At 35.1% G+C, this 13,754-nt stretch overlaps 1 protein-coding gene across 1 annotated transcript in view; it reads left to right on the top strand.

Moving 5' to 3' along the window:
• The window catches only part of Shc4 (SHC adaptor protein 4), a 143,229-nt gene that overhangs the window by 85,233 nt on the left and 44,242 nt on the right, over positions 1-13,754 (top strand). The window contains exons 7-9 of the mRNA XM_027924891.2: positions 8,851-8,974; positions 10,395-10,566; positions 12,821-12,881. Coding sequence (XP_027780692.2) covers positions 8,851-8,974; positions 10,395-10,566; positions 12,821-12,881 — 357 coding nt within the window. The remainder of the gene's footprint in view (positions 1-8,850; positions 8,975-10,394; positions 10,567-12,820; positions 12,882-13,754) is intronic.

The raw sequence follows: 13,754 nt of genomic DNA, 5'->3' as shown, positions 1-13,754 counted from the left end.
CCATTCTGACCGGAGTGAGATGAAATATTTAAGTAGTTTTGATTTGCATTTCCCTAATTACTAGTGACGTTGAACATTTTTTTATGCATTTGTTGACTGATCTTTGATCCATTTTGAGTTTGTTTTTGTGCAGGTTGAGGGTGAGAGGTAAGGACCTAGGGAAGGGAAGTTTAGACCAAATTTGTAGGTTGAAGTTTTTGATGATTATTTAGACATGAAGGTTGATGTAGAAATAGAAATCAAATATTCTCAGGGACTCTATGAGAATTGTTTGCAATGCAAATATCTCAATGTTTGACTTATTGTAAATAAGTAATAAATTGTAGCTATTTTTATTATGCTGTATGATTTGGAGTGGTATCACTAGAGAAATGGGAATTCTCAACAAAAATAGGAAAAAGACAAGCAACACAATGGAAAAATAGGGCAAATAAAATAGCTACTATGTGTTGCACACTCACCATATGTCAGGCATTTTCAGAGTATTTTGTCCACATTTAGTCATTTAATCATAACAATAATCGTATTAAGGTAGGTCACAACACTGTTCCTTTTTTTAAAATTTTTTTCTTTTTCTTTTTTTTTTTTTTTTGTGGTGCTAGCTCTGAACTCAATGCCTTGGGCATGTGAGGCAAGCACTCTACCAACTGAGCTATATCCCCAGCCTATTCCTTTTTTTACAGAAAAAAAAAAAAAAAAACCTTGGACTTGAGAAAAGTAAGGTATTTTCTTAAGGTAACCAGACAATATGAGGAAGGACCAATTCCAGATCCTGAGCAAAAGAACATTACAAGGCACTAAGAAACATTTTGGGGAAAAAAAATTTAGTCTCAGTATCAAAGACACATAAATTATAATTAACACCATATTTTATTTTCAAATTTCAAACATTGAAAAAAAGGCAAAATGTGAGTAGTAATTAACATTTGAACACTGCTGATAAAAAGTATAAATTCAAGCATTTTTCAGAGCAATTTGACAGTTTGCATCAATGAAGACATGTTCAAACCAGCAGTGTCACTTCTGAGGAAGTAATTAGGACATGCACAAAGATTAAGCAATACAGATCATTGTCATATTATTTATATAACAGGACAAATAAAAATAATTAAATATTTATAAATGGAAAATCATTCAGCTGGATCCATATCATATATTATTATGCATTAATTAAGACTATTTTGAAGAGTAAGTGATGATGTGTGGAAAATATTCTTAATGCTATTAAGTACAGAGAGCAGGATCTGAAGCAGTATGATTAGTGTGACCCCAGGTAAGTTTTGGGGTGAAGATACACACACAAAAAAGGTTGAAAGACACATTCCAAATTATGAATAGTGGTTGTCCTTAGATAGTAAGATTTTGTGCAATTTTTATTTCTTTTTAGTACTTTTTAAATTTTCTAAAAATTTTACAATGAACATTACAAACATTAGAAAAAATGTTCTAAATCCTTGATTAAAAATAATGAAACCATAAAGATGATGTTATAAAATTACCTAGTGAATTTGGTCCATCTAGGTAAAAATGGCAGACAGGAGAAGCCCAAGGAGTGGGTCTTGAGAGTAGGGAGACAGAGGAAGAAAAAAAGGTAAAGAGGGGAGGGATCCAGGGAGAGAGAAAAAGAACACCTTCAGTGCAGGTTTGTAAAAGCTAGAATATAACTATAAGAGTTAATGAGATCACCAAAGAAGGAATCTAGAAAGAAGAAGGCTGAGGATTTTAGGGAATGGGAGAAGTCAAAGATAGTATGATGCTCCAGAGTAGTCAGGAGCAGAAGAGAAGGAAATCAGAAGATGAGTGCTTCCCAAGAACAAAGAATGGCAAGTTTCTCCCGGAGAAGACATTAGGGAAATTTAGATGGCAAATGCAATTCAGTCCTGAAATTAAATTCACCTTGGGAAGCAGAATTTTGGTGGACTAGTGAAGCCAGGAGCCAGATGGCAGGGATGAGGCTGAGAGTATGACTGACAGGAAGTGGAGGTGGGCAGAGGAGACCAGGCATCCTGCTAGTAATCCTCAATGTTCCCACTGTCTCCCATGTGCTTAATTCATCTTTCACATTAGTGCATGCAAATCAGACAGTTGTCATTTTTTCCCCCATCTTAGCTAGGACCCTTTTGTGAACTCTTCATTTTATAAAAGGCCCTTTCTGTTGAAAAGGCAATTTCCAGTAAGAATGTTTTGAGTTTACCTAGTGACTAATACAGCTTTCCTCTGTAATTGCTGTCAATGAGGAAATCCATATTCTTCTAATTCTACTCCAAGTGTGTAGCAGTCCAGGAAGGTCTGAATATTTTCTCTGGATTTAGTCTGTAAGAGGCCCCAGTTTATCAGAATTATATGGATATAGGAAGACCATAGTTCTGAGTCTCTGAAGAAAGTTTAAAAAACAAACAAACAAACAAACACTAAACAAAACTTAAAACAATTAAATGGAGACTTAATTTATATTTATGTCGCGGTTATGAAGTACATGGACTATCGCACTGGTGACATCCCTTAACCATGAACTGACACCAGGCCGGCTTCTTTGAGCTCCTTTTTCCTAAGGTGTAGTACTCCCTGTTGCAATCCCACAGCACCATCTGGTGGATGACCCAAGAAGCTAAACTTTTGAATTTAGAATTTTCTAACAAAAACAAGTAAAACTGTCCAAAACAAGTAAAACTACCAAAGAAGGATCTGTTGTTCCGTAAGAATCAGTTCTCATCCTCTTGCATGACTACCCAGTTAGGAAACCAGATGAAAATGAGAACAACAGAAGATGAATCTTTTAAATCTTAGTATCGTGCTTGATACCAAATAGTAGAACTGTGGGTCTGCCTGGAATCAAAGTGGGATGAAAAGAATCTAGATCTGCATCTGAGATCTACAGATCTGGAGAGCAAAGCTTAGATCTCATGCCAAAGTTATGTCACTAAAAGTCACTTTTTTTTTTTTTTTTTTTTGGTAACAGGGAATTGAAGCCAGGGGTGCTTAACCACTGAGCCACATCCCCAGCCCATTTTTGTATTTGATTTAGAGACAGAGTCTTGCAGAGTTGCTTAGGGCCTCATTAAGATGCTGAAGCAGGCTTTGAACTCATGATCCTCCGCCTCAGCCTCCTGGACGTGCTCCACTGCGCCTGGCAAAAGTCACACTCTTTAGGGGGATTGGGAAGTTTTATATATTGTCTTTCTTTCTTCCCTTTAGCTGTAGGTTGGGCAATTCTTAGCCAAGCTTTTGGAGATACTGAGAAATGGCATATTTATGTGATTTAAAACCCACCCTATACTGGTTCATGACCAATTTTATTTATCTTATTTTTTATGTTCATTTTTTTATTTATCTTTAAATGAATTTAAGAATAAAAGTATGAGAGAATATTTTGGTAAAAGACAACCAATATGATTTGCCATTTTGAAATGCTAAAATTACTTCTACAAGTTGGGTGTGTTCCCAAAAAGTAAGCTAAATGACAGTCACCTGCTGACTATTACTATTACCAAGAGTCACTATATCTTTCCTAAAGAGTCACAAAGAATAGATGGATTTTTTACAAGGAAATAGACTTTTTTGTGTGTTTTTTTCTTTGTTCTTTTATTAGAACTTTATAGTTATATGTAGTCATGATCAATTTTTAAAAAGACTGTTTTCACACACATGCTGAATGAGCAAGACTCAGGGTGTACCAATGAAACCAACTAACCATTTTATTCTCCAAATGGCTAGTTCTCTTCCCTGGGATAAATCCTTCTCTTACTCCTGAATAAAACTTGGACTAGGAGCTGGGGTTGTGGCTCAGTGGTTTAGCGCTTGCCTGGCATGTGTGAGGCACTGGGTTCCATCCTCCGCACCATATAAAAATAAATAGTGTCTGTGAGTGGTGACAGTATCATTTTTTAAATACTTGTGCTTCCTGAAGGAGGTAAGACTGAGTAAAGTATCTGCACATAGTCAGTCTATTTGTCCATTGTCACTTATTTTATGTAAAGGAACATGAACCACTGTTTGGGTTTTTTTTTTTCTGTTAATCTCCTCAAAAAGTAATATGCCAGTAACAGGGTTATCTGAAGAAATACAGAAAATTATATTCTTAGAATCTGCCCAGGTATCAGAATCAAAGAAGCTGAGATAAATAAATCATTTTGAAAATATGTTAGAAATAACAGAGGATGGTCAGCCTGTTTGGTTTATTCATTCTTCCTGTAGGCCCACATGCATCGTCCTTGTCCTCAGTGGATTTAAGAACTATGACAATGTATGTTTACGGTGCCTTTGTCTAGTATGAGATAATTGTGTCTATATGGTTTTGTCTCTGTGCCTTCTATTCTGTACCATGAGTCTACCTGTCTGTTTTGGTGCCAATACCATGCCATTTTTGTTACTACAGCCCTGTAGTATAATTTAAGCTCTGGTATTGTGATGCTTCCTGCTTCACTTTTCTTCTAAAGATTGCTTTGGCTATTCTGGGTCTTTTACTTTTCCAAATAAATTTCATGAGTATTTTTTCTATTTCTATGAAGAACATCATTGGAATTTTAGTAGGAATTGCATTAAATCTTTCTAGCTCTTTGGGCTGGGATTGTGGCTCAGTGGTAGAGTGCTTGTCTAGCATGTGCGGGGCCTTAGGTTCGATCCTCAGCACCACATAAAAATAAATAAATAAATAAATAAAGATATTGTGTCCAATGACAACTAAAAAATAAATATTAAAAAAATATTTCTAGCTCTTTTGGTAATATGGCCATTTTGACAATATTATTTCTGCCTATCCAAAAACACGGGAGATCTTTCCATTTTCTAAGGTCTTCTTCAATTTCTTTCTTTAGTGTTCTGTAGTTTTTATTGTAGAGGTCTTTCACCTCTTTTGTTAGATTTGATTCCCAAATATTTTATTTTTTTATTTGAGGCTATTGTGAATTGGGTAATTTTCCTAATTTCTTTTTCAGTTGATTCATCACTTATATATAGGACAATAGTTGATTTATGGGTGTTATTTTTATATTCTGCTACCTTTCTGAATTTACTTCGGAGCTCTAGAAGTTTTCTTGTGGAGTTTTTTTGGGTCTTCTAAGTACAGAATCATGTCATTGGCAAACAGGGATAGTTTTTGAATTCTTCTTTTCCTGTAGAAAAGATAGCCTCTTCAACAAATGGTGCTAGGAAAGATGGAAATCCATATGTAGCAAAATGAAATTAAATCCCCATCTCTTACCCTGCACAAAACTCAACTCAAAGTGGATCAAGGACATAGGCATTAGACCAGAGACCCTGCACCTAATAGAAGAAAGAGTAGTCTTAAATCTTCATCATGTTGACTTAGGAACCAACTTTCTTAACAAGAAAGTACAAGCAGTAAAATCAAGAATCAACAAATGGGATGGAATCAAACTAAAAAAGCTTCTTCAAAACAAAGGAAACAATAAAGTATGTGAAGAGAGAGCCTACAGAATGGGAGAAAAATCTTTGCCACCTGCACCTCAGATAGACCATTAATCTCTAAGATATATAAAGAACTCAAAAAATTTAACACACACACACACACACGCACACACACAAAAAAACCTTAGTCAATAAATGAGCAAAGGAAGTGTTCAACATTTCTAGTGGCTAGTGGTTAGAGAAATGCAAAATGAAAACCATACTGAGATGTAATCTCACTCCAGTCAGAATGGAAATTATCAAGAATACAAGTAACAATAAATGTTGGTGAGGATGTGGGGAAAAAGATACACTCATACATTGCTGGTGGGACTGTAAATTGGTGCATCTGGAAAGCAGTATGGAGATTTCTCAGAAAATTTGGAATGGAACCACCATTTGACCCAGTTATCGCACTCCTTGGTGTACACCCAAAGTACTTAAAATCAGCATACTATAGTAACATGGCCACATCAATGTTTATAGTAGCTCAATTTACAATAGCTAAACTATGGAACCAGCCTAGGTACCCTTCAACAGATGAATGGATAAAGAAAACGTGGTTTATGTACACAATGGGATATTACTCAGCCATAAAGAGAAATGAAATTATGGCATTTGCTGGTAAATAGATGGAATTGGAGACTATCATGAATAGTGAAATAAGCCAATCTCCCCAAACGAAAACTCTGATATTCGGATGTTAACTCACAGTAAGGATGGGTATAGAAAAATAGAAATACTTTGGATTAGACTAAAGGGAATGAAGGGAAAGGAGAGGAGTTGGGAGTAGGAAAGTTAGATGAATGAATCAGACATTACTTTTCTATGTTCATATATATTCATATATGAATACATGACCAGTGTAATTCCACATCATGTACAACCAGATATATGGGAAGTTGTACTCCATATATGTATAATATGTCAAAATATATTCTACTGTTATGTATTAAAAAACATAAAAAAGCTACTATGACAGAAAAAGGATAGGATTTTTATAAAGCAAAAAGGGACTTCAAAGATAAGCTGGTGGGGCTGGGGTTGTGGCCCAGCAGCAGAGCACTCGCCTAGCACATGTGAGGCACTGGGTTCGATCCTCAGCACCACATAAAAATAAATAAACAAAATAAAGGTATTGTGTCCAACTACAACTAAAAAAAATATTTTAAAAAAGATATCAGTCAGTGCATTGTCTTGGTAAGCAAGGACCTTGCCACGAAGTGGCTTGTTCAGGGTCACAAAGATGGTAGCATAATTGGAACTTGAACTCAGATCTGAGTCTTTGCACAGAATTCTTGTAAATATCCTTATTCTCTTTGCTCTTTCACTGGAAGTGCAATTTTGTTTTTCTTATTTATTTACAACTGAATCTCTTGTCTCTCTCATTATTTCCTCATCTTCACTCCTTAACATCTTCAACCTTAAGAAAAAATAAAATTACAAAAATTGTTCTCTGATATAATTTCTGATTTTATTTTTAATTGGATCATGAACGTATACGATTAAAAACAAAATGAATTACCTTTTTGTAGAATGTAACATGACTTCTCTTGGTTCAACTGGAGGATATATCTCAAAGGGTACTTTGTAGATCTTAGTATATGAGCACTGGCTAGGAAAGAAAGACTATATTTCCAAAAAATGACTCAAGCAATCATTTTTCATTCAATGACTATAAAAACATGCCTTACTATGGGGATTCATGGTAGATTTCACTTCAATAAAATCCAAGTTAATTTCTTAAAGTAAAAATATAGATGTGTTTCAGGGAAACAAGTATTTATTCAACAAGTATTTTTAAGTCCCTTGTAAGTCCCTTATGAGTTTGTCACTATGACAAGCTGCTGTAGAGAAAACTAAAGGGACAGTATAAAATGGCAATCTAAATATAGACCAAATGTTTTCTTTTGGTGAGAAGGTTGTGTATTTACAGGTATTCTTAACTGAGTTTTACAAGCACACATTCTTGCAAAAGTGTTTATAGAGAAATAATTCCCTTAAATAAAAGTCACATTAATTATGGAATGAGAATATCTGAGATTCCATGAGATGATTATCAATATCAGTATAAGAAACACTGTTACGGGTTCTATAATTTACTGTTTATCAGCTCTATGAATTCTGTAAGATGGGAATGGGTTGCCTTTTAATTAAACGTGATATCCTTTCCAAGACAATACAAGGCATAAAATCTTGCTTCCAAGTTAATGCCATTAAACCATTCCACAAAGACAGTTATCTCTTCTTGCCTCATATTTCCCTTGTAGTAATTGTTTCCAGTGTTGGTTTAAAAATTCTGAGACCCAAGATGCTTTCCCTGGTATTTAATTTAATTTTCCATGCACTCCCTTAAACTTATCACATTTTTTCTTTACTATTCTGAGAGCATAGCTGACATTTTTAATAGTATTCTTATGTATATTAAACTGATATCAAGTGTCTTCTTCATCCCTCAATTCTTCAGGCTATACAAAAGTTCTTTTTTGCCCCCTCATAAGATTTATTGACTCAATCTTTAAATCATTCTAATGACTCTAAGTCATTGTTATGAAACTCAGTCCATTATATTTTTATATTCAAGGCCCTAAATTTGACACCATACTCCAGCCAAATCAAGAATGTTGTTATATGTGGTGGGGAGATAAATTTATAGTCTGTACTGTAAACACAAGCTCTTGTTTTTACATAATAGCAGCAGATTTTCTAACTCATGTAATTTTGAGATGCTGGTGGATGCCTCCACCCCTTATTTATTTTACATGTAAAAATTAGCCTCTTCCCAGTAAAAGCTTCTCAGAAAGGTACCCAGTAAGAACTTTAATATCTTCTGGTAATGATAGCATCACCAGATTTTGATTTTAATGCTTATTAGAGAAATTCATTGGTGGGATTTCAAAGATGGCCATGATTGTACTTACCACTGCTTTATAATAATAGCAATGCCAGGGCAAAAAGGGTGACTAGAGAAAGGGATATTCCAAAGCCCCTATTTTTACCAGCAACTCATCCCCCATGTTTGGAATAGGTTTGGAAAGTTATCTTTTTTCTTCTGAAATATGCGATACAAACACGAGACCTCAAATTCCATCTTCTTGTCAGGTACTATGTTAAGATCTCCTGCATTGAATTCAAGAGATAGTATATAAATATTTGTCATATCATTAGTCATGACAGTCTATTTTGATTAAAATGTGGGCCAAAATACCTGTCTTGGGACCAAAATTTGTGTTTGGAAATCTTTAGATATAAAACTGAATATTATTTTTCTCATTGATTTATATGAAATATGAAGTATTCCTCATTATTTCTCTCTGAAGAGAGCTGTAAACCTATTGCTGCCTTTTGTTCAATTACCAATTAATATTCTGGAAGTATTTTAACTTTATATAATCTTACCTGATTGGAAATTTGTTATAATTTTTTTTGTATCTCTTCTCACAGCCTGCCACATATTAGAATGCCGCAATGGAATGGCCCAAGATGTCATAAGTACTATTGGGCAGGCTTTTGAACTCCGGTTTAAACAGTACTTGAAAAATCCTTCTTTGAATACTTCTTGTGAAAGGTCAGCCAAGAGTTCTGTGATTATTTGACTTGCTTTCTATTTTAAAAATTAATATATTTTAAAATTGACTAAGGAAATTAGTAATTATTTTCTTATAATTAGGTGCAGTTTCAGTACAAAATTATAGTGACATTTTCTGTTTTCTTCCATTCATATTTATAAAGATATCTCCTCTTGTTTTGTAACAAGATTACAGGAGACAATAAAAGTAATAAACAATCAGCCCTGTTTCTCTAGTGTAACAGAAAGCTGTGAATTACATACAATTATAAAATAATAAACATCAACAAGTTCTTTGGATTTTTTTTAAACCCCAGATCTCTTATGTAAAAACAAGAACCAAGAACAAAATAATAAGAATCAAATGTCTACTATAGAACTTCTTGCTTGCTAATTTGCAGTATAAATAGATCAGCTTTCACTAAATTGTGGCAGCGGGTGGAATAGTACATGACCCAATGATCTCGTTGTACTATCTAAAGCACAGAAAGTTCAGAATGAAAGCTGAACTCTTTTAGGTGTCTTAGACTCCACCATGTATGGAATGCAGCAAAGCCTCTGGCTTGCAAACACTAGGCTTGGAGATGTCCCTTAATGAGGTAGTCTAGGGTAGCAAATGAGAACCCTTACCAGAAGCCTTGATGCTGAATTTTTCCAGAATAGCACATTGGTCTTAGTGCTATCATTTTGTTTTATGTATAATGAACTCAACAAAACTTTGTGAGTTGTCAGTAGAATCTGCTTGTTCCAAATAGTCTTGATATATTCTTTTTTATAACAAATTTTTATTACTTCTAATTTGAAAGAAAAGCCTATTTGTTTCTTCTTTACCCTGTTTCAGTTTTAAAACCAATTGCATGTTTATATAAATGTACCCACTTACTACATATGGTTCTAATATTTCCTTATGAGTCCCATATATTTGTCTGGATCTGTGAAGACAAGATAGCTAGCCATAGTGTTCTTAGTCTTTTTCCATCTTAGTTTAATAAACTGGGCCAGGTCTTCTACCCAAAGAACAATATCTAAATTTTCCTTGAGCAAAACATTTCCAAAATGCAACAATTGAAGCCTGCTGGAGATACCCAGAAAGCCTTTGCATTTTATGACAAAAATGCCTTATATTTAGAGAGTTTATTATTCCTGAGGGGAGACACAAAGCATCACCCTTGGCACTTTTTTTTTTTTTGCTTACTCCACTTTGATTGTCTACAAAAACTAAACAACTCAACCATCTGGTTGCTTCCATCCAGAAGTTTGCTATCACGTAGCACAGCTATACACTTAAAACACAAATGCAAAGGTTTTCAGGATGATTTGCTTGGTTCTACTCCCTTTGCATCCTTTACATCACTTGAATTCCTGCCCAACCTCTTAGGGTTTCTTTTCTTTCTTTCTTTCTTTTTTTTTTCCTTTACAGTGAGGAGGTGCATATTGATGGTCTTTCAGAAGAGAGAGAAGATCATGAATACTACAATGAAATCCCAGGGAAGCAGCCACCTGCAGGTGGCATTTCAGATGTGCGGATCAAAGTTCAAACTACAGAACAAATGGCTTATTGCCCAATACGCTGTGAAAAGTTATGCTATTTAGTAAGTAATGTTTTATTGTTATGGAACCAGCAGCGTAACTATGGCCCTATCACTACAGCATTTCATTTGAGGGTTTCCAAATGCCAATTTAGGGAAAGTCTCATCTTTTTCAAATGGTTGGTGGGAGAGTGAATCATAGTCAGAGCCTGTACCAGATCATTTTTACTCCCAGTCCACCAACCACAGCCTCAGCAGTCTCATATCTCACTTCACTGGAAAGACCAGGCCATCCAACATATTATCCTCAATTTCACCCTTTCCCATCCCCAAGTCTTCCTGTGTTCTCCTTGCTTCTCTTTCTTAGCAACTGTCTCCAAAGCTAATTTTCCCCCTGTGTTTTTGATCCAAATCTCTTCAATCTACCCTTGTCCTGTCCATTAATTTCTGTCTCAGTATTTATCCTCTGTCAGTTCTTTCTCTTCTGCAAATAAACTTGGACTCCTACAATCCAACTAATAATGTCCTACCTCTTTCTTACCTTCCTTTCACTCACAAACTTCCGGAAAGAATTGCCTCTGTCTTTGCTTTCCTATCTACATTATACTGTTAGGATTTGAACTCTGCTTGACAACTTGAAATAAATTACTTTTACAATGATAATCTGCTTTAATTTTAAATCTGTTTTCCTCTCTGTATTTTGCATCTGTCTACAGCATTTGGCATGTTGGCTACCTCTTCTTTTTTAGAGATCTCTTATCTTAGCTTTCAAAGCCCTTCCATCTTGTCATTTTTTTCCCACATTTCTAGTTACTGCCTGTCTACCTTTCTGCTTGCCTGCCTACCTACCTTCCTTTCTCCAACATTTTATTATGAATGTTTCAAATGTACAGAAAAGTTAAAAGAACTATATAGTGAACACTCACATAATCAACATCTGGTTTCTACAATTCACATTTTACTGTATTTGCTTTATCACATGTTGCCGTTTATCGTTCATTGATCCATCTTATTATGAACACATTTCAAAGCAAGTTGTATCTTCTTTTCATCTCTTATTTTCTTCTATCGTCTCTCCTGAAAATCCCAGCCCCACCTTTCTACAATGTAAGCACTCTTTGAGGCTCTACCCTCGGCTCTCATCTTACCTCTAGCAGGCCACCTGTGCACATACTTCCTCCACCTTCTGTCTTCAGCCCTTATTTACCTCTCCAGCTGTAATGCCAAGTTGTATTACCAAGCTTATTTATATAAAAGTTGAATTTGGCATTTTCTCCTCGACTTCAAACTCAATTCTTGCACTGATTTATTCATATTTATTATGGCTTTGCAACTTTTTCATGAATCCATTGTCTTTTGTTTTTATCACATTTTTGGTTCCATATTGACTTTGTTTTCAAGACAAGATTACTCCCATGAAAATGTCTTTTGAAGATACTTAAAACTTTTTCATTCCTGTTATCCTTTTAAATTCTGGTCCTCTCTTGCCTAGATGGTTCTGAAAGCTCCTTTCCTGTCTCCAGACTCATTCCTCAAACCCTCCTACACAGTATTGCCAGATAAATATTTCTTTTTAAAAAATATTTTTTAGTTGTAGGTGAACACAATATATTTATTTTTTTATGTGGTGCTGAGGATCGAACCCAGTGCCTCCCACATGTGAGGCAAATGCTCTGCCACTAGCCACAACCCTAGCCCTCCAGATAAATCTTTCTAAAGCATAGACATTACCCTTCTCAAAGGCATTAGTTGATCCCCATTCCATTGCTGAAGACAGCTACATATATAGGAATGATTGAAGCCCTTTTATTGGGTGAGATTTTTAAGAATAAGTTTGCTTGGTTAAAAACCTCAGTAGAATAGGGTTCCAGTCTGTCAATTCAAAGTTAGGTGGAATGTTGGCTGCATGGCCCTTGTTTATGCAATGTCCTGAAAGTCACTTTCTGTCTGAGACTTTAAGTCCTAAAATGTGAACTCCCAAACAGAAAAGGAAGCACAGAGGACACAGGACATTAGCAGTCTTTATGATCACCCCCCTACACGATCAGACCCACCTCTCTAACTCCAAAGCAATACTATGAAAAGAGTATGCTCTCCCCATCCAGAATCTCAGTTTCTGACCTGGCATTTCTTGTGTTAGAAAGTGAAGTTACCTATTATATTCCTCTGGGAGTATTATAAGTATTTTTTCTTTTTAAAATTTATGCATGTGTACATAAATGTTTCACCATTTAAACGCACCAATAAAAATGTGGAAAGAAGAGAGAAAAAGAAAAAGAGAAAAAAAATAATGTTTCACAATTTGATTTTCATTTAGCCTGGAAACTCCAAGTGCAGCAGTGTATATGAGAACTGTCTGGAACAAAGCAGGGCAATAGGTAGGTACAGAGTCTTTTCCCATCTGCTACCTCCTGATCCCTTTTAAGTCATATGAATGTGTGTGGCCCTTGCTCTTAAAATCTTTATGGAAAAGTCGTGTATATATAACTAAACACACAATCCTTTTGCTGAAGTCTTCCCAGAGAGGCCCAGAATGCACAGATGTATTACTAGAAAGGCTTGTGGTTCCCTCTTGTTCTTGTGTGATCCATCATGCTGATGATTTTGCAATATGGAGTCTATCACTTCTCTGACATTATGAAAACTTTGTTTTCTGGAACGGTGCTGTCTCTGCTCAAAACTCAAGGGATTTTCATTTCAAAGACCAAACAGTAAACTAATATTATGAAAACTGCCTGTCAAATTCTTTAGGATTAAGATAAAACCTTTGTTCCAGGTTGGCAAAGGAAACAAAAGGGTACTTGAAATGTGAGAGTACCAATTAGGGGCCCATCTGCTCCATACTTACCAGGGTACTACATGTTTTTGTTTTATTTATTTGTCTATTTATTTATTTATTTTAGGGTACTACATGTTTTATTGCTGTGTGTGATCATTAATGTTAGGCAAAACTTGTTCACAATGCAAACAGGACATCAGCCGTCAGATTGGAAATACATTTTCATAAAACAAGTTATATTGCCAGTTAGTCCTTTCATTCTTAAAGTTGTATAAAATATTTATATGGGAAGGAAAGTTTTGCAGCTTTAGAGGGGGAGATGACTGAACAGTATAAATAATGCAGTGGAGGACAGAATTGGATAACCAGATCTAAAGCTAAGGCAGTATTTTAATGTATTTAAAAACATGACTCCTGATTAAAATATCATGGCATTCTTCAAGATTACTTAAAACTCTAAACATAATAATAG

The sequence above is a fragment of the Marmota flaviventris genome, chromosome 2 (assembly GCF_047511675.1).
Source record: "Marmota flaviventris isolate mMarFla1 chromosome 2, mMarFla1.hap1, whole genome shotgun sequence".
Taxonomy (NCBI): Eukaryota; Metazoa; Chordata; class Mammalia; order Rodentia; family Sciuridae; genus Marmota; species Marmota flaviventris.
Note: the sequence above shows the minus strand (reverse complement) of the source record. Positions and strands in the feature narration are given on the sequence as shown.